Source organism: Dasypus novemcinctus, chromosome 3 (genome assembly GCF_030445035.2).
Source record: "Dasypus novemcinctus isolate mDasNov1 chromosome 3, mDasNov1.1.hap2, whole genome shotgun sequence".
In the NCBI taxonomy this organism is placed as follows: Eukaryota; Metazoa; Chordata; class Mammalia; order Cingulata; family Dasypodidae; genus Dasypus; species Dasypus novemcinctus.
Window position 1 is genome coordinate 170,040,906 of NC_080675.1, and position 20,701 is coordinate 170,061,606.

The 20,701-nt window shown below is 45.5% G+C and overlaps 1 protein-coding gene across 1 annotated transcript; it reads right to left on the reverse strand.

Moving 5' to 3' along the window:
• Positions 1 to 10,255: 10,255 nt before the first annotated feature.
• Positions 10,256 to 20,625, reverse strand: MRPL46 (mitochondrial ribosomal protein L46). The gene is made up of 4 exons (XM_004481075.5): positions 20,322 to 20,625; positions 17,366 to 17,552; positions 15,700 to 15,873; positions 10,256 to 10,641 (listed from the first exon to the last, which is right to left on the reverse strand). Exons 1-4 carry the CDS (start codon positions 20,547 to 20,549, stop codon positions 10,391 to 10,393), a joined length of 840 nt encoding a protein of 279 aa, XP_004481132.2. The 5' UTR covers positions 20,550 to 20,625; the 3' UTR covers positions 10,256 to 10,390.
• Positions 20,626 to 20,701: the final 76 nt, after the last annotated feature.

The window sequence follows — 20,701 nt, forward strand, 5'->3', positions numbered from 1 at the left end:
ATCAGCATGAAAATGTTTCAATATTTACTAACCAGCCTTATCATAGCAGCAGGTTCTGGCCCAAGACTGTGCTGGAGCCAGCTCATACCTAATCTTGAGAACCGATGGTGCACCTCTCTTCCCAACTCTGTATTCAGCAACATCATGGTGATAGCTTGAAATCAGCCATGTGGGAGTATTTATACCATGGATATCAGCCAGTGCTACAAAACAGCATCCCACCCCCTCTGAGCGCCTATTTCCCAGCACACGCTGCGACCCACTAAATATTAGCTAAAATCCCATACTCCAGGACAGTCCCTGGACTCCGGAACACTGGTGCCATGCAATCTTCTAAGTGCTTTATATAGACCTCATTTCATCCTCACAGCAACCCCACAAGGTACTTCCTATTAGTATCAGCATGCTACAGATAAGGAACTGAGGCTCACAGAGGTCAAGTGACTTGTCCAAGATGACACAGCTACTAAGTGGCAGAGCTGAGTTCACACCTGGCAGGCAGTCTGGCTGCAGCGTCCATGTGCTTAACCCCTGACACTGTACCTTTCCTCTTCTTTTCACCATAAAATGCTTCAATGGGCTACGGGCTTTCTGTAGGCCAGGAAAGCGGAGTCCAAATTACTACCTTCAGAATATTTCCCTTCACTCCATGCTCAGGCTACACATTTTTTTTTTTAAGATTTTATTTATTCTGCCCCTCATCGTTTGCACTCACTGTCCGCTGTCTGTTCATTGTATGCTCATCTTTTTTTTTTGGAGGCACCAGGAACCAAACCTGGTCTTCCATGTGGGAGACAGGTGCCCAATCACTTCAGCCATCTCCACTCCCCACCTGTTGTGTCTCCCATTGTGTTTCCTCCTTGTGTCATCTCATTCCATCATCTTGTTGCATCAGCTCACTGCGCCAGCCCATCACATCAGTTCACTGTCTTACTTGTCTTCTTTAGAAGGCACCAGGAATCAAACTCAGGACCTCCCATGTGATAGGCAGGCACCCAACTGCTTGAGCCACATCTGCTTCCCTCGGGGTACACTTCTTGAGGAAGAGAGATGTTTGCATCTAGTCTTGAGACAAAGTCCCCTTGTAGCACTAGCACCCCAGAAATGTGCCTAGTAATGCCTCCTAAAATGTGAGATTGAGTGTTCATTACAAAAATAGGTGGACTATTCAGATGCAAAAATCTTGGTAGTGAATTGATTTCCACATCGCTGCCCTGGCTGCAGCTGCCCTGTCCTGCCCTGATACAGGGACCAGGAACCCTCCTGGCCTTCCATGCCTTGGAAAATCCTGGCTTGGCCCCAGGCACCTCCAGCCCGGGCCCCAGCCCTGCACAGGGGCTAGAGAAGGCCTCGAGGAGGCCCTGGCTGGCGGCGCCAAGACCAGATGGCTGGGGAGATTACTTTGATTTGATTTCCACATAATCCATAAACTTGAATGAGCTAATGCTTCTTCATATGCATTATCTTGTAATCCCCGGGAAAGGAGCAGTACAGAGCAAAGAGGCTGGCTCTGCCTGCCTCCACAGGCCCCTGGGCAATCCCTTGCTCTCTTGGAAGGGGCTTACAAAGGCCAAGGAGCCCTGCCCGGGGACACAGGAGATGCTGTCACCAGGGCCATGCTGGCTCCTCCGAAGGCTGGCATTTGAGAGCAGGAGGGGAGAGCCCTCACAGAGCGCCCAGGAGGCAGCAGGGAACTCAGGACTCTGGGGGTCTTCACCTTTGCCTCCTGCTCTGTGTGACACCCAAGAAAAGGGACCCTCCCTCTCTGGCCTCTCAGTCCCCAGATGTATAGAGAAAAGATGGAACCAGCCCACGCGGCCTCACCACCTCCACGTGTGACTCCATAGCCGGCACTGCTCCCTGCCCTGTGCCTGCAGCAGCTCGCCACGCAGGATCCCACGTGGCTACCCTGAGGCTGGCGCCCACCCCGTTGGCTGCTTCCAGTACCCCTGGATGCCCTCTATGAGCCTGGCCTCCTGGCTCCTGAAGCCAAGATGCTCCTCCCAGCTCAGCCTCTTCCTGGATGCAGCAGGATATGCCCTTCACTTCTCCAGCAACCAGTCTCCCATCTGTGAGCTGAGGACACACAGACAGCCCTGCTTTCCTCAGTTACACTGCGCGGACCACCCGGGTGTAGGGCACTGGAGTACAGGGGGAATCTAGCAGTCAGCTGCTTAAAGTACAACTATATTCAGTTGAATCAAATACGTGTGAAAATGCGTGGGTGTTGGCGTTGCTTTTTTTCCCTGGCTCTGTCTCCCTTTACAAATTAACTTCTTGAGTCCCCCACTCTCCTGATTCCACTTAGTCCTATTAGCTCCTTCTCTTGTGCCAATGACTTGGTCTTGGACTTCGGCCGTGCAATATAGTTGCATATTTACTCACAATATAGTTGCATATTTGCAGCAACCTTCAAAGCCTTAACTCAATTTCTAACAAGCAGATGGCCACTCGACAGCACTGACATGCAGGGAGGGCTCTCGGAGGGAGTGCCAGGGCCTTCTGACCCCAGGGCCAGCACAGCTTCTAGCCTGGAGGGGCCTGGGGTATGTACACATGTGTGGCGCCTCCCTGTGGACACCACATGTACTGCCTGCAACACGCCCTGATCCAGCAACCAGGGACCAGGACAGCCCCCGCCGGGCTGGTCTGTGAACCCAACTTCCTTGGGTTGCACATGGGGAATCGGAAGCCCACCTGGGGGCATAGAACTTGTTCAAGATCAAACAGCTCTGTAGGCATTTTGCAACCAGGAGTAATGATGAATAACTGTCCTTCATGATTCTGTAAAGTAAGAATGCTGAGGCAAAAAATAATTTGTCCAAGTCAGTTTCAGGAGCTAGGAATTTAGATTTGGGAGCAGGCACTCGGACCGTAAGTGCACTCAAGTCTTTACGGAAAATAACTTCTCCCTGGTCCCCACATCTTCCCAGGCAGTGACAGTCCCCTTGCTTCAGAAATCGTACCTGGCCTTCTAGGGTGCGATCTGGTTATGCGTGAGTCCCCTTGAAAGTTCCCACAAGGGCAGGGCTCATCTGAGGGCCTTCACCCTCCACTGTCTCATGGGCTCTGGCTGAGATGACCAGGACCCACACGAGGCTGGGTGCTGCCCCTGCTGTCATGTGTAATCCATCTGGAGAGGGTTGAAGGTGTCCCTGAGCCCCCCAGTTCAGGGTGCAAGAAGCCCTATCCCAGAAAAATCCCAGAACGGGACAGGGGGAAGGGGTTACTGTCTCATTCATTCAAAAAAATACTGCACACTTACTCTGACCCACGATTTGATCCAACAAAGATCAGGCCAATCAGAAGGAAAAGCTGTAGGTAAGGGATGAGAATATTCTACGGTGTGGGTATTGGCTGAGCATGGCTCAGGGTCCAGTCAAGAAAAAGGAGCCCAGGCCTGGTAGCACAGAAGAAGGAACTAAATACAGGGAACCAGTTATAAGTGTTAGAAAGGCTGAGAAGTGAAAGTGGGGCAGTGGTGAGGCAACCCAGGAATGAGCAAGAGTAGAGACCACTCCCACCCCTAAGGGTGAGAGACACAGGAAAGGGGTGGAGTTGGAATCCTGCTGAAGGGGACCCCAGAGGAGACACTGGGGGTGCCCTTAGCGAAGGGCATGGGGATATGCAAGGCCTCTGCCTTTACCGTCTTTCACCAGTGTCCGTTATCAGACAAACCCAGCTGCAATCCAGTTGGCAGGAGGGCTTGGGAAATGTAATTTCCCAACACCCAACACACACATACACACACACACACTCACACACTGCAGGGCAGGGGAGGGCAGGGAATGGATCTGAGAGCAAGAGGCAAATGGCCCTAGGTAGCATGTGTGTTGAATATTCAGGAGTCTACAGACGACGTGAATGTTCAAGAAAGCACGTGTAAGATGAGATGGGTTTCAGAGGGGTGTGTGGAAACGTGCATGTGTGTATTTTGGGGTGTCTGTTCAAAGGCAAAATAGGTAGGAGATGAATTTCAAGGATCTGTGTATGTGTGATACGAACAAACAGCCAAGGTTTTGTGTGGGATGAGAACATTCAAGGGTAGGTGAATGTGTGGTGGGAATATTTAAAGCTTTGGTGAGCATGTGTGTCTGCTATGAATGTTCAAGCTGCTGGATATGTGCTGTGAAAGCTCTGAGCTGTGTGACATGATGCTTAAGGATGTGTGTGTATCTGTTGTGAGAGATTGGGGAAAGAAGTATACAAAAATGACCTCTATGTGATACATGGTGGAAAATGCTCTACTTCCTTCTTGCATCTGCCCACAAAATGCCCAAGACAGATGGTGTTCAGAAAAGGTGGGACCATGGGAAACGTTTAAGTTTCTTGGCTATGTGTGTGTGAACATGTTGTTTTTTCATTGAAATGAGGATCACCTGCTTCAAAGTAAGTACCTTCAAAAGTTAATTTCTCATTTTACTGATGTGCAATGGCCCAGTGAATTTTGCAGACCTGCTTTCAAAATTAGTTTATGTACCAAACCAAAAGTCCACAACTGTTACTTAGAACACTTATTCTTTTGAACTGAGGCTAGAATTATCCAACACCATTACTGAATCACTTCCTTGTCTGGTTTGACTTAAAAACTTTTCCAAAAGGCAACTCTCTTTCCTTAAAAAACAAAACAAAAAACCCTGCTAATTTGTCACCTTGGAGGCTGGGCCCCCTTCAGGTATCCCGGGTTAAAACATAGGCTTCATCGCTTGATGTGCCGCTGGAATGTAGTGTGAGCTACAGAAACAACTTGGAACCAAATGAACACAGTAGAATTACATCATATGCATATCTCACTCCCATGAATTCCAACAACATATACTTGAGTTTTTAAAGGAGAAACAAAGATTGCAATTAACAGTGCAGGCGTTTCCATCCACTGTCCCTGCCTGGGCTCCAGCCTTGGAGTGAGCCTGAGCTGGGTGAGATCTTGGGCTCCGAGGACCTGTCCTTGTCGGAGCATCTCACGATGCTGAAGGCGATTCCAAGTCCTCTTCATGTTCTTCCAAACTGCCCCAGTCCTTACCTTTCCAAGGATCCTGGACCTGCAGCTGATTGGCCGTCAGTGGCAGGTACACAAATCCTTGTGTTTTGTACAGCATGGTCCCCATACACAAGCCAACCAACTAGTCAATCTAGTGCCCAAACAAGACGTGATCGGTTTCATCAGTGGAGAAAGCACTGCCCGTGTTGGATTTCTGGGAAGACCTATGCCAGCCACCAGGTGATACCTTTTGAAGGGATATTTCAGTAGTAACGTTGACTATTGAGGATTTGCGACTTGCACACCAACTTTAGAATCCAGCCCCCAGGCAAGACATAAGTCCAGAGACTGCAGAACTCATGCTCTTCCCTTCAGACAAAACTGCTCGTATGCTGCCCTGGACAGTCAAGAATCTGCATCACTATAAAATAATTGCTACGTGTGCTACCTTCCGGGTCCATGGAACTTTTGTCCTCTACAGGTTTACACACACACTTCCAACCCTGGCTCACGCTGTTTATTCTTCAGGTCGCAGCTTATCCACGCTTGTCTGGGAGGACTTCTGAGTCCCTCGCCCCAGCTGGGGCTTGTAGGACACTCCCTCTGCTTGATCGCGGGTCTGTTTCCCACCCCTACCTCCACCCCCAGTGCTGACCTATCCTGAGGACATTGGCCAGGAGTGTTTTGATCACCATTTAATCCCCAGTGCCTGGCAGCAGAACAACCTCTCCACAAACATGTGTTGAATGGTATCTGGAACGTCTCAGGACACTCACTTTTTAATGTTCCATAACCCTAAATGTCAAGGAATTCTCCCCACGTTGTAACTTCACCATATTCCTCCTCCTGCAGTTGCAGCTTCCCTCCTCTAAATCAGGCAAAGGGAACTGAGCAACCTAAGCAGCGGGCACACTTGAAGACTGCGACTCTCGTCATTCTTTTCTCCAAGTTCAGTAACATCAGGCTCTCCCGTCTCATTGCTCTCTATTTCAAATCCTCTTCACGCGCTCCCTAATAGCCCTGTGTGGGCTTCTCTGGGGGTCCTGCTGGATTGCAGGGGGGCCTCCCCAGGGGACCGAGGAGATTACATCTCGGTGTGGGAATTCCATGGCACAAAGGTAAGCATCTAGGCAGCATGGGACAGTAAGTGGCTTTAGAGGCAAAGAGCTCTGGGGTTCAAATCTGACTCCACACCCACTGACTGAGACCTTAGGGAGCCTCCGCACCCTCCAAGCTTGTTTGTCAATCTTAAAAACGGCGAGAATAAAACTGGCCACACAGGGCTGACCAAAGAACCGAGGCAGACAATGTGAAGGGGCAGGCCTAGCACAAGGCTACACAGAGAGGGCCTCAACACGGCAGTCCCGGTCCCCTCACCCTTCCCTGATGAGACAGCCTCTGGCTGTGGCACTCACTGGAGCTGCCTAGAGAAGTAAAGATGGCTAGAAATGCCCCACGTCTGCACAGGCCACCTGCATGCCAGCTTTGGGCCGTCCCTTAGCCCCAGAGAGCCCACCACTGGGGACCTGGCTGGGCCTGAGGCGAAAAGTCTATGACAGTGGCCATCGGCCAGGCAGGGACAGGTTGCCAGGGACATTCTCTCCCTCCATCCACAGTGGTTTTCAGGCGAATTCTGCCACCTTGTGGCGCTCACGCACACGAGCCCACCCCACGGGTCAGGCAGCCCTGCCCACCCCCCGCCCCCACCCCCCCAAAGCTTCTTAGTCTGGGGCGTCCTTTCTCCTCTTCTCAGCTACCTCCATGGCTCCCAGATTTGAAAGTGTCCTCCCAAAACCCACGGTCCCAGGATATCCTCCACTTCGTCTACCAGTCTTTTGCTCCCAAAAGCCCTGAGTCTCAGAGCTCTGACTATATTAGGACCATTTTTCCCCTCCTAGGCCAAAGAGAATCTGGGAGGTCCCTCTCCCTCACCTGAGGCCGTCTTCAGTCACTCAGCAGCCACTCCAACATGAAGCCTGGATATCAGACAGTTCAGCCATCAGTGGTGTGGCTGTACTGCCAAATCCTCTTTGAACAAAACCTGTTGCTGGCTCCTTGGGCCCACCTAGGGATGTCAGTGTGCCCAAGCTCAGGCACCCACTCCCTGCTCCGGGATAGCGATGCCCTCTCTGCCCATCCCACCCCCAACCCACAGTGGAGCTCCCGGTCCCAGCACCTCAGCAACATCCGTGATAACCTGAATGGACCTATCCCTGAGCCTTCACAGCACCAATTCTGGAGCTTCCCCTGAAGGCTGGGAGATGAGCAGTTTCCTCCCTCACTTCCTGTGAGTCTTAAGTACTGAAAGGCCAAGGTAGGTGAGAGGTGACTGACAGCCTGAAGTGAATGGCTATACCACAGGCTCCACAGGCTTACAGGAAATAAAGCAGAGCAGGGCATGGGGGCTGAGGCTGCCCCAGGCAAACAGGCTTTATCGTGTGTTGTGTGCTCACAGCTTAGTGATCTGTGAGCTCTTGATAATTGGTTTGCCGACCTTTCAGCTGTGTTCCTTTCTCCCCCTGCCGAGGTACTAAAAAGGGTCATTCTGTTTTCAGTGCCCATAATACTGTGCCTCAAAACAGCTCTGGATTTCCTTGCCCAGGTGGGATGGCACTACCACAACCCAATCAGTTGGACGGGTTGGACTGACCCATCACCCACCCATTTTGAGATGAGCTGATGGAACTCACTAATGTCCAAATTATCCATGTCGCTTTCCAAAGAGGTCAGAAATGCCCAGTGGTCACAATGTATAATCTGGCAAAGGTGAGAATGAGAGTTGTAAAAGCTAACGATGATCCTGTTGAATTCAGCAGCAGAATGTAGGAGCCTAAGTAAGCTGGAATGAAGGAAACATTTGATGAGTGTTATAAGAAGCTATGCACGGTGCTAAGTACTTTCACATAAATTATCACATTACCTGAGAAATAGTATCATCTTCACTTGGCAGATGAGAAAGGCAAAGTTAAAAAATGTTAAGAATCAGTTTTGTACACAGATCTGAGTTCAAATCCTAGTCCTGTCACTTCTGGCGAGTAACCCTAAACAAGTTAACCTACCTCTTGGAGCCCATCCTCTCATCTATAAAACGGGGATAACAACATCTGCCCTCTGGTTTAAGTAAAACTGTGAGTTGTAGGAAAGGCCCCTGACACTAAGGACTCACTCATGTTGTCAGTAGTGACGGGAGCAGTCATTTCACTATGGTTGTAACACAAATTCAAACCCAGATTTTCTGACTCCAAGTTCAGTGCCAAGAGGATAAAAGTTGATTCACTTAACAAATAATTTGAGAGAACAGCCTTGAGACAGTCTCTGCACTAGGGTTTATAAGTTCACTTAGGTAGAGGAGCCAGATAACCAACAACTATCTTACAAAGTGCTAAATGTAGAAGCAGACAAGGGGCAGAAATGGTCCAGCAGAAGGTGAACCCTGATGAAGAGGATGTTACCAGGAAGAGTTTATAAGACTAGTATTTTCTCGTGATACCAAGCAGAGGTGGAAATCAGGAATGGAAATCAATTAAGAAGGCAAACGGGAGAGCTGAGTCTCTGGAGGATCCTTTCAGAGAGCTGGATGGCATGTCTCATGTGTCACACACACACACACACACACACACACACACATGCAGAGGGGCACTGGTCTTTTGAGGGTGCACCAACACCTCAAACTGTGACTCCCAATCTCTTACTACTCCAATTACCCTCACCCGCTCCCATGCTATTTTCTTTGAAGGCCCCCATCCTCTCAAATACAGAGACAATCACCTCTCCTACTTTGTTTTCTAGCAATCTGCATGCAAAGAATATACCAGAAACAATTTTTTGGTCAGTTCTGGCAGCCAGTGGAAGTTTCAGGTTGACACTCAGCAAAAACACAGCCCTTGCTACGATAAGGTGGGGGAAAAAAACAACAACTTGCAAATTCACACTCCAAAAATAACAGGGTTTCAAGGAAAAGGGAGCAGTTGGGGCAGACCACTCAAAACCTATGGAATTTTTTTGGACATTCAAGCTTGTTCCTGATCATTTCCAACATAAACATGCTAGGAAAAATTTCACAGGAATCAACCTAAGTTTGGGTCTTCCTGCCACCATTTCTCTACTTAGGAAATGCATATTTAGCCATTGCCTATTTCCCACTATACACGAAATGCTGGACCAAAATGGACCATCTTGAATGATCATGAAAGCACCCTGGTGATTTCTTCCCTTCTTTGTTAGAGGTCCCTGAGGCCCTAAGAATATGTACTACAGTTCACATACAAAACTCACTCAAAAACCCAGAGAGAGAGAGAACATTCCTGGGCCTATACTGCCCTTACGCTCTTCTACAGCCCATGCAAACTGTGAGCCTCAGCTAGGGGAGAGTTGTCCTCAGGAAGGAAGAAGGAGAGCACATGAAGAAGTCCAGGGCAAGGAAGGGAATAATTGAGCACGGCACCTCAATTTTGGTTGCAGAAAACAATTTCCCTGGCCACAGGTAAAAATATGAGGCTACATCGGATTCAGAGACAGAAAGTCCACTGCACAAGCTAACATCACGCAGGCCAATCTGTTTAACCAAGAATACTGTCTCAGAGGAAACCAGGAAAAGTTTGATCGGATCCAGGACTGCAACCTTACTACCAGAACCTCTATTCTGGGCAGAGAGTTACACCTGAGATCCTCATTCTCTTCCATTCATTCAGAAAATGTTTGTTGAGTGCCTTCCACGTGCCAGGCACCAGGGACTAGTGGCCACTCAAGCAACACACTGCAGGGCCAGGAGCCCCAACCAGGGACAAGGGACTGGGATTCTCCTCTAGCACCACCAGAGACTTGCCATATTACTCTGAGCCAAATCACAACCAGGCCATCATTCCTCCAATTGTAAAACAGACTTGCTTATTTCACATGATTATCTCAAAACAGCTAGAAGAGGAAGGAAAGGAAGGAGTAAGGATGGAAGGAGTATTATATCCTAGGTGGGATTAAAACACCTTCATATCAAGTGGAAAAGGAAGGAAAAACAAAATGGCAAATGACTAAGAAGCTATATAGAACTGGTTTTTTAACTTATGGGCCTAGAATCTTCTGCAGAACTCAAGGCTTTTAGAAGTTTGAATCATTTCCTTCTGTTCTCTTCCCTGGGCCCAGTAAGCCAGTGAGTCCCTGTAAAGTAATACAGTACTCAATTATCAGCTGGGAAAACAGAAAGGCACCCCAAGAGATGCTCTCTCATCACTGGAAGAAGCCCCGTAGTCCTCCAAGGGCAAATCACTGAAGCCAACATGATGATTAACTCATTTATTTCTCAGAGTTCAGTTTGCTGCTTGATACTCACTGCAAAGATGGGACAACCACACCAATGTCCTTGAGGCCCCAATCCTAGACTTGTCTTGCATTGTCCAAAGGCAACTCAGTCCATCAGAGGTTCAAGAGAAATCTCCTAACCTGGGCCAGGTAATCTGGTTTCAAATAGTCACCCAGCTCCTCCTTACTGACCCACACATGATGGCCCTTCTTCCTGGCCTGGGCAAAGTCCCCAGTTAGCAGCAGTGCTTTGAAGAAGAATATTTTTGCCCCGAGGCTATTATCCTTCCGCATTGACTGGGGGAACTTGAATTTGTAGTGGCCACAAGGTGCATTTCCTAGGAACTTGGCTTCCATGTTGTTTTCTAAGGAAAAGAAAAAAAACAGAAGGAGAGAATCCACTTTCTTACTATGGGACCCTAAGTCATGTAAGTTCTATGTAAGAGCCGCTTCCTGCCCCGTGAGGCAAAAGAAATTGCTGAGGGAGGAAAAGCATCATTTCAGAAAAGAGCCTCCTCCCCTCTCAATCCAATGCTTCCTGAAACATGGAGCCCAGATTCACTGATTTTAGACTGGAATTTAGCTATGCAGGTAAAATAACACCAATCCGGGAGCCAAAGCACCTAGATTCTAGATGCAGCTGTCTCACCATATGTTGACAAAGAACTGGGACACTGGTATCTACAAAGCAAAGGTCATCAATCATTTTAAAGGGGTGTCACATGGAAAGCATAAGAAGGACCCTAGATTTGTCTACGTTAAACTTCTGTAGGGTAAAAACATCATAAACAAAGTTAAAACACAGAGATTGGGAGACAATATTTGCAACCTCTAACAAAGGAATGGAAAAAGGATGAATTAATTAACAAATGGCATTTGGAGAACTGGCTAGCTACATGCGAAAAGTAAAGCTGGATCTCCATCTCATTCTTCTCATCAAAACTGATACTATGTGGATCAAAGATTTAAGAACAGAAATTTAAGATTTCTATAAAAGGTTTGTTCATTCTGGATGGTGATTTCATGGGTATTAGATATTTTCTGCATTTTAAAAAAATTTTTATTAAATAAAAGAAACTTAAGAATAATAGAAAAAGAAAGGGCACACTCTGCATCATTTTTGAGAGAAGGCCTTTCTGAGGCAACAAATTCAAAAAATTCAATCTTTCTGCAAGGTAAAATGAAGCATGAAATAAGTCAAAGACAAAATGACAAACCAGGAAAAATATTTTAGTACATGTAGCAAAGGGCTATCTTAAGGTTTAAGAAGCCCTCAGAAATCTAAGAGGAAAAACTAACAAACCAAAAAGAATGAACCAAGCATATGAACATTAAAGTCATATGAAAAGTAATGGCTTATAAACACACTAAAAAATACTGCCTTGTTAATAATTATAGAAATACAAATTAAACAACAAAAACAGGCCATTTTTCTTCTATCAGAATAATACAGTTCAAAAAGTTTTAGCTGTACCCTGCTTGTGAGGAATAAAGGAAGAACTGGTGCTCCTGTATACATTGTGAAGGTGTATGCTAAGAGCTATCAATGCGAACTGGATACGCCCTTTGACTTAGCAACTCCACTTCTAGAACTTCTTCCAGATTTATTTATGTGCCCATGTGAGTAAAGGTAAGTGTCCAAGAGTGTTCACTGAAGCTTTATTTGTAGAAGCAACAGACTGGATAACAAATCACAGTGCATATATGTTACGAAGTAGTATGCTGGTGTTAAAAAAAATAGTGTAAGAGAGATATGTATGTCTGCATATGCATAGAAGATTTCTGAAAGGATACGCAAACAATTGTTACGGTGATTCCATCTGAGGAGGGAAAACTAGTTCTTATTCCATATTACATTTATTAAATACTTGATATTTTTGCACCATATATCAGAACTGTTTCTTTCAATACAGAAAAAAAATTATTAACATTAGAAGAATTTATATATGATATGGCTCACCTACAATACAAACTATGGGAGGTGGGCATCTGTGGGTGGTAAAATTACACTGGTATGTTTCTTAATACTTATCTGGATTTCCAAGCTTAATTCAATATATATGTACGACTTTTCCATAATCTGAAAAGAAATAGGTTCAAAAATACTAAGAACTCCCTCAAAAATAAAACAAAAAAATAGCCCAACTAAAATATGAACAAAGAATCTAAAGAGGCAGTTCATGAAAGAAATACAAATAGCTAATAAACATATGAAAGATGTATGAGCAATCAGGAAAATGCTAATCCAAAAGAGATCATTTTTTTTAACTGACCAGACAGTGCAAAAATTAAAAAGAGACCATCATTTCATGTGTTGGCGAGGTGTAGGCAAACAGGCATTCCCATACGCTGCTCCTGAAATGTAAATTGTTCTATATATTCTGGAGGACAACTGGGTAGTACCTATCAAAAACCTCAATGTGTATACACCTTTGACCATTAATTCCACCTCTAGGAATTCCACTCCGCAGAAACACTTGGCAAGTGTGGTGGCAGAGGTGAGGAAAGGAGTGCCCTTTCACATACTTTTACATTTTTTGAGGTTATTTTTTGCAACAAGGCTATATTACTTGCCATTTTAATAAAACAAGCCAATAAGTCAATGTATTTCATTTGCATTTATTATATGTAAGCAAATCGTTTTAACATCTTTTATATATTTTCTCTTACATTTATTTATTTTAATGGGAGCGCTAAAAGGGTGGATGTGTAGTGCCGAGGTGAAAGGGTTCACATGGCACAGAGGAGGGGCAGCTGAGCAAGCATCAGTCACAACTGTTTGACGTGAGGGGAGATGAGCTTATGAACAACATATGATCCTGGCAAGAAACCTGGCTGCTAGCCTCCACACACTCCATTCTGTCTCGCTACCTCTACTGCAATCCAGAGGCCCCTCAAGTGAAAGGACCAAAGGAGCACATGCTGACTCATGAGGTTTTGTTAGCAGGTACTTATGACCGTGGCAGGCACAGTAAAGTGACCACACCTATACCACCCAATCCATTACTCAACACGCAGCAAGCACCTTTTTAAGTACTTTGCCAGGAGCGAGGATCACAAATAGAATAAAAATTGTCCATACCTTCAAGGGACTGAACATTCTGGCTGGGAGATTTACAGTGAAATGGAGTAAGTGTAAGGGGTGCTCTCCCCTAGAAAACAGGAGCAATGTCCTAGGCATCACTGTAGCTGTAATGCCTGGAAAGCACCCAGCAAATGGCAAAACAGAGTATAAACATTTGTGGAACAAAGTGAATAAGGGCACACATAAAGTGCTAGGGGAGCCTAGTGGGAGGAACAATTCTCACTACACGGGGGTTCAGGGAAGGACCCACATAAGGGTAACATATAAGCGTGTCTTAAAAACTGAGCAGTCAGCTATGAACTAAGCATATTGTGTCATCTCATGGTGCTAATAACTTGAATATGGGTCACCATAAAATAGAACGAGGTTAGAAAATGGAAAACTAAGGGTTAACTAGTACAGAATTGGTAAAAAGGATGTGTGTTAACCTTTGGAAATGAATAGAAAAGGTGAAAGCCCAACATAACCTCTGTAACTGGCAGTACTATTTTGTGGGTATGAAAGTGGTTTATGTTGTTGGGGGGGGAGAGGGGGGGTGGGGGGGTGGGGTTGAATGGGACCTCACATATATATTTTTAATGTAATATTATTACAAAGTCAATTAAAAATAAATAAATAAATACTGTTATTCACAAAAAAAAAAAAAAGAAAGTGGTTTAAAGGGAAAGTCTAAGGTCATGTATATTACTAAAAGGAAAACTAAAAAATGTAACATGGGACTGTATAACACAGTAAAACCACATGTGAAATATGAATATGGGTAGAATTGCATATATATGACCATCTTTCTTTGAAACTGAACAAATGTTAATACTACAAATGTTAGTATCAAACCAAAAAACACATAAGTGAAAAAAACTAGATATAAAGTACTACATATTGTATGATTTCATTTATATAAAATGTAAATATAAGTCAATTTATAAAGATGAAATTAGATTAATGGTTAGGTTACGTAGGGGTGAGGAAGGACTGCTAAGGGGTGCAGAGTTTTTCTTTTTGGAGTAATGAAGTTGTTCTAAAATTTTTTGTGGTGATGAACGCACAATATTGTGAGTATACTAAAAGCCACTGATAACACACTTTGGGTAGATCATATGGTATGTGAATATATCACAACAAAAATGCTTAATAAAAAAATAATTGTGCAAGAAGAGTCAGAAATAGCGGCTATGTACAGTAGGAGATGCATAGAGAGATGAAGAATTTTATGTCTGTTGTCTGTTTTTATTACTGCCAAAATAATGAAAATACACTAATAATGACTGAAGTAATGACTGCACAACTATGTGATTGTAACAAATACCACTGATTATACACTTTAAATGAACTGTATGCTTTATTAATACATATCAGTAAAATTGATTTGTTTAAAAAAAAACTGAGTAGTAGGACCACTGAGGAGTAAAGCGTTCCAGTCAGGGACCAGAGTGCCCTAGAGCAGAGATGCAAAAAAGAACTCTCAAGGAATGAAAAAGATTTGCTAGGACAGAACTTAGGATATACATTCATTAGCAGCAAGACAGGACTGATGAGATCAGGCCATAGCAAAAAGGATTCGGAGGTCATACTTGAAAAATTCTTGTGGGAAGCCTTTCAAAAATTTTATGCAGAGAAGTAACAAGGGATTGTGTTTTAGGAAGCTCATTCTGTCAGCACTGAAGGATATGACACAATGACAAGGAGAACTCATCAGGCATCTACTTCAACAGTCCAGTGCAGTGGTTCTTAACTACTGCAATCTTGCCACCCAGGTGGAAATATTTTTGGTTGTCACAATTTGGGGGGTTGGACAGAGGGCTACTCGCATCCAGTGTGGCAAGAGGCTAAGGATATTGACATGCTCAGGACAGCCCCCCAATTCAGCCCCAAATGTCAATATTGCTGAGGTAGAGAAACCCTGGCTTAGCGAGTAGTAGAGGGGACTACTGCTAAAGCTGTGGGAATAAAGTGGAGAGCATTTAACAAGATAGGACACAAGGACTAGGGTTGTCAGGATGAGATCAAATGTAACTCTGATGCTTCCAGTCGGGTGAACGGATAAATAGTGGAACTAATAAGCACAGTTGGAAAGATAAAAAGAGGAGGAGGCTAAGAAAATGGTAAAAACATCAATTTTGAATGTATTAAATTTAAAAATCTGAGTGGGACAGACTCTCATCTGGCCTAAGGAAAAGCCTTTCTTGGATTTTCATAGTTGAAATTTTTATAACCATCAAAATTCACATTAAATTCCTCCCCTGCCCCCACCCGACCCCCCACCCCCACCCCTTAAATCCATTCTCTGACTGTGGTCAGAAGTGAGTCTTGTAGGTACAGAAGGAGGCAGAGAACTCACCTGAGAGTGTGGCCAGAGTTCGCTCAGCTGTTCCTCGGAGTGTCTCCCCGGGCTGCCACTCTGCCTGAGGCAGCACCCAGACATCCTGGTCTCCAAGCTTCTCTTTAACCAACAGGACAAGATTCCTGTCTAGCTTCCGATGCAATGAGGTTCGGTCATTCTTCGCATCGGCTTCTACGAAGAAAGCAGGGTAAGGGGAGGCAAAAAGACTGTGGTCTGTCAGAATCAAGGAGCTTAGCGTTTGACAGTCTTCCTTCATGGTAGAGGCACAGCCCTTACCCTCAAAGAGATTATAATCAAATTACAACCCTGGCCCATCTCTCTAATCCTGACCTCTTCGGGGGTTTCACTTCACAATCTTGAAGAAATTAAAGGAATTGGAAACCAAGAGCTGAACTTTTCCTTAAAAGAGCAAAAAACATACTTTGTGCCTTTGGAAAAGAGGCAATGTCCTTGCTAATAGAGCACTACTACCGTGTTGATTTTGACACTGTTGCTGACTTGACCAGCCCCCATTTTCTCTGTTCTCCAGTCTTCATCTGTGAAACACAGGTAAGAGAACTCAAGCTCTGCTTTAGGACAGACTTCAGTAAAACACAGGAAATGAGTGGGAAATGGCTTAATTCCCCTCCCCACCTCAGTTCCAAATTAGGAGTTAAACTCAGAGAACATTCATAAACTTTGAGAGAGGAAAGGTTATCCTAACACTTTCACCTCCCATTTCCAGCTAGGGCCCTGGGTGGGTATTGAGCACCACTACTCTAGCCCCAACCACCAGCCTACTCTCTTCATTCCTCCTGGGAGAGCTCCAAACTCAGGGACCCAGTTGTTGAGCTGGATTGGTATTGGGGTATCCCAGAGGGGATGAGATAAGCAGCCTGCTGGAGTCCCCTGCCTTGAACAGAGAGAATTGTTGCAGCAGGGCTAAGGTTGCTTTGTTTTCACTGTTGTGGCTGTGGTTATGGGACTGCTGTGGGCTTCTGATATCTGGGAGCCCTACCTGGGGGCTCAGAAGAGCCTCTGTCCAAGCCCTCAGGATTATCATGTCTTCCTCTTATTAGAGATAGCAGAGACAGGGCTGCTGGCAGGAAGCTGGCACAACTCAGTTCTCCCTACCACACCAGCGTCCTTAGTCTCTGCAGGGCACTCAGGGTGGGGGACAGATGAGAATTGAGACAACCATTTGGAGCCCCTATACCCATAGAGGGTCTGATGCCCCTATATCTCCAGAAGGTCTGATGCTGAGTGCTGAGGTCCAGCACTCCCTCTGGAGCACAGGCCCCAAACAGCTCCATGGCCTCTGCCAGATGGTTTTGAAGGTAATCCAAGCAAGCACCTGACCTGCATCTAGTGATTAGGGAGCGAGGTCAGCAGGTATGGCAGCTGCTTCTCTCTGGGTTGAGCATAACCTAACCTTTCTGGCCCTGTAAATACTGGATCAGTGGATGAATAAAACTCTTTAAAACTAAAAAAATAAATAACATGGGCCTTTAAAAGAATATATTAGGTAGATGTAAGGAACTTCTTTCCCTCCAAGTGAAAGAAGTTCTATCATTTGAAAATATTTGTTATTTAAAACACAAAGAAGGGACCAACTGTCCTTCATTTGGGAACCAGAACACCTGTCTTTCCCTTCCCTCTTACCAGCCTGAAAAGGTTCACAAACCTGTTATGCGAGCTCCAGGTTCAAACTGTAGATATTTCTGCTCCCACATATCTTCCAAATCCTGCACCAACAATACTTCCTGTTCATCACTGTCATCATAGAGGTCAGCTTTCTTCCTTGCCAGTCGTTGGGCTTCATCCAAAGCACGAAGCTCATGGTCTGAATATAGACTTTTCTCTACCTCAATCTGGAAAAATTAAAAGGACAACAACAACAACAACAAAAAAATCAGAAAAAATAAAAGTTATAGCACACTCAAAAGGCTTAGAAGTTTCCCACCCAACATAACCAGACATATAATCAAAACACCACAGAGAGAAAACAGCAAAGAAAAAATGGTCACCTGCTCTTCGGGCTTGAGTTACATTTGTCAAAATGGCAGAACGAGATTGCGGATCAAGCCTGCTACAAAGAATAGAGCCAGTCATTGCCTTTGCCAGGCTCCAGCCACGTCAGTCTTTAATCAGAATCTCACTTGCCAAGGACTTTCCTCCCTCATGGACTTTACAGATGCTGTTCCTTCTTAGAATGTTTTTCCTCACATTCTTCTAGATTTCTACACATCCTTCAGATCTCAATTTAAATATCAATTTCTTGGAGAGATATTCCTTGACACCTCCCACAAAATCAAAATTAGGTTTCCCAGTTAAATACTCTTCCAGTGAAATGAGTTTATATGGCTACGAGTTTCTAAAAAAGAGTCTGGAGGCTGGCAGAAGGATTGCCCTCATGCACAACTGAGCAGAGTCAGAGAGACAGATAAAGCAGATACAACCCCCAGATATTGGTTCCTTTGAAGGCTAAAGAGACCCATGAGAGTTATGGCCATGGCCGATGGGGTTAACTACCAGGGCAGATGGCCCCTCTTTGGAAATGGTGTTTATGTGTGATGAATCTGGACTCAGATGGGATCTCCCTTCATAAGACTTTCATGCTAATGTGCTGGAGGTGCAGTTAACGTTGGGATTTAAGATATATTTAGGGGATTTGAATCTCTGGACTGACAATGTGATAGCCAGGTCCTGAAGCTCAACAGACTCCAGCACCTACAATCTGATTTATTGGACTTACCACACTCAGCTAAGATGGAGTTGAAGAAGGACAATCACCACACCATGGAGCCTAGAGTGATTACAACTGAAAATGGGAGGATTGCATCCAGCATCCATGTGGAATTTGAGCCTCCTCTTGACATAGAGGTGCAATGGACACAACCAATCCAATGTCCACATAGAAAAGGTGGTATTGGATTGAGAAAAGTGGACATGGTTGACGATGGGTATGGGGAAAGGCAGGAAGAGATGAGAGGTGGAGGTGTCTTTGGGACATGGAGCTGCCCTGGATGGTGCTTCAGAGGCAATTACCGGACATTGTAAATCCTCACAGGGCCCACTGGATGGAATGGGGGAGAGTATGGGCCATGATGTGGACCATTGACTATGAGGTGCAGAGGTGCCCAAAGATGTACTTACCAAATCCAATGGATGTGTCATGATGATGGGAACGAGTGTTGTTGGGGGGGGAGAGGGGGGGTGGGGGAGCGGGGTTGAATGGGACCTCACATATATATTTTTGATGTAATATTATTACAAAGTCAATAAAAAAAAAAATCATTCAAACCATGCCCTATAATTCTATAAATATTTTTCTACCAAAAAAAAAAAAAAATACTCTTCCAGTGTATTTTCCTTTACAACACTTACAAGAGTCTGCAATTATGTAACCTGGTTATTGAGTAGCCACTTTCAGTAGACTGAAGTTTCCTGAGAACCAGAATTATGTCTGTCTTATTCACCACTGCATTCCTAGCACTTAGCGTCTGATATGTGGTAGGTACTCAATGAATATTTGTAGAGTAAGTGAATAAGTGAATGAATAGACCAAGTAAAAAGCATAGAAGAGAAATCTACTGCTCAGTAACCAAAACAAAAGCATCTCAGATCTTGGGGAAACATAACACCCTTCAAACACTGTCTATGAGAACTGAAGACCCTCACAGCCACTGCAGCCAGTTTTTTCCCCAGGATTCCTCACTTGCTCCTCACACAAATAGTCTGGTGAGGCGAAGTAAGGTAAGCTTTATCAAAGACGTCTTATATAATGTGCCCACTACATTGTGTACTCCCTTTTTCCTATCACTCATCCCATCACAAAGACTTTCTCCTCTCCAGATCCCTATAAGAAAAGGGTCCGTTTGTTAACCATTGCATCCCCTAGTATGTTGAATGAAAAAGGAAAAGATCATCTTCAAGGAGTTGCCCAAGGTGACAACAGAGAAAAACAATAAGGAAACTACATTGTGTTGAACGACTATTATTTACCACACCAATTCATTCAGGAACTTGAGTTACATTTACCAAAACGTTAGCAATGTTAGTGTTACAGTTTCCCTCTTACAAGGGTTGCAATGATTAACAGGACATAAGGCTGTGACTCCATTCCTTCCAGACCCCTGCATTCCAAGAATACCCTACCTCCAAACCCACCACCCCCAAGCCATGCACAAGAAGAACTCACTTTTACAGCCCCTTGTTAACCAGAGGCTATACTCAGACTCTAACCCCCTCCCCTCCAACTAACGTTTTCCCGTCTATTGATGTACTGTATAAATTCACATCTGCACCTTCCACAAGCTGACTGAAGTCTCTCTTCAGACCTCCACCATGCTAGTGGGGGGCTGAAGTCTAATCTTCAGACCCTCTTCGCTGGAAGAGCTTCCCAATAAACTTCTGCCTGCCTGCAATCCTCAGTCTCCGCGTGCCAGCGAGTGCCATTTTTCCTCTAACAGGTACCATTACCCCTATTCTACAGATAAAATTACTGACTCCGGAGAAAGGAAAAAACTTGCCCGAGAGCACAGAGACTAGTCGGTGCTGAAGGTAGACTCGAACCCTGGCCCGCGCGTTTTACTGTTTCCCCCTGTCCCCTGAAGCCCCCGCCTGCACCTGAATCCTACCTGCTGCAGCAGTGCCGCCACATCCTCCTGCAACGGGGTCAGCGGCTTCGAGACTAGCGGTGTCCGCTGCAGGCACAGCGCGCCCCACAGACGCCAAGGGGACCCGCTGCTCGATGGTGCGGCCGCGAAGGCCAGGCTGCGTGAACCCAGGGAATCAGCCGAGTACTCCTTGAACAGCCGACAGCCCCGCACCACCCTTAAAAGAGCCCTCCTTGTGGGCACCGCCATTTTCCTATCCTTCCCACAACATACCGCGGCTCCCAGCCGGATTCTCGGCCAACCCCACGTTCCCACAAGGCAGCGCGGGAGCGGGATGAAAGGGAGGGGCGGTCAGTCTCCATAGCTATTAGAACAAACCATTATAACATGGAGGGGCGGAC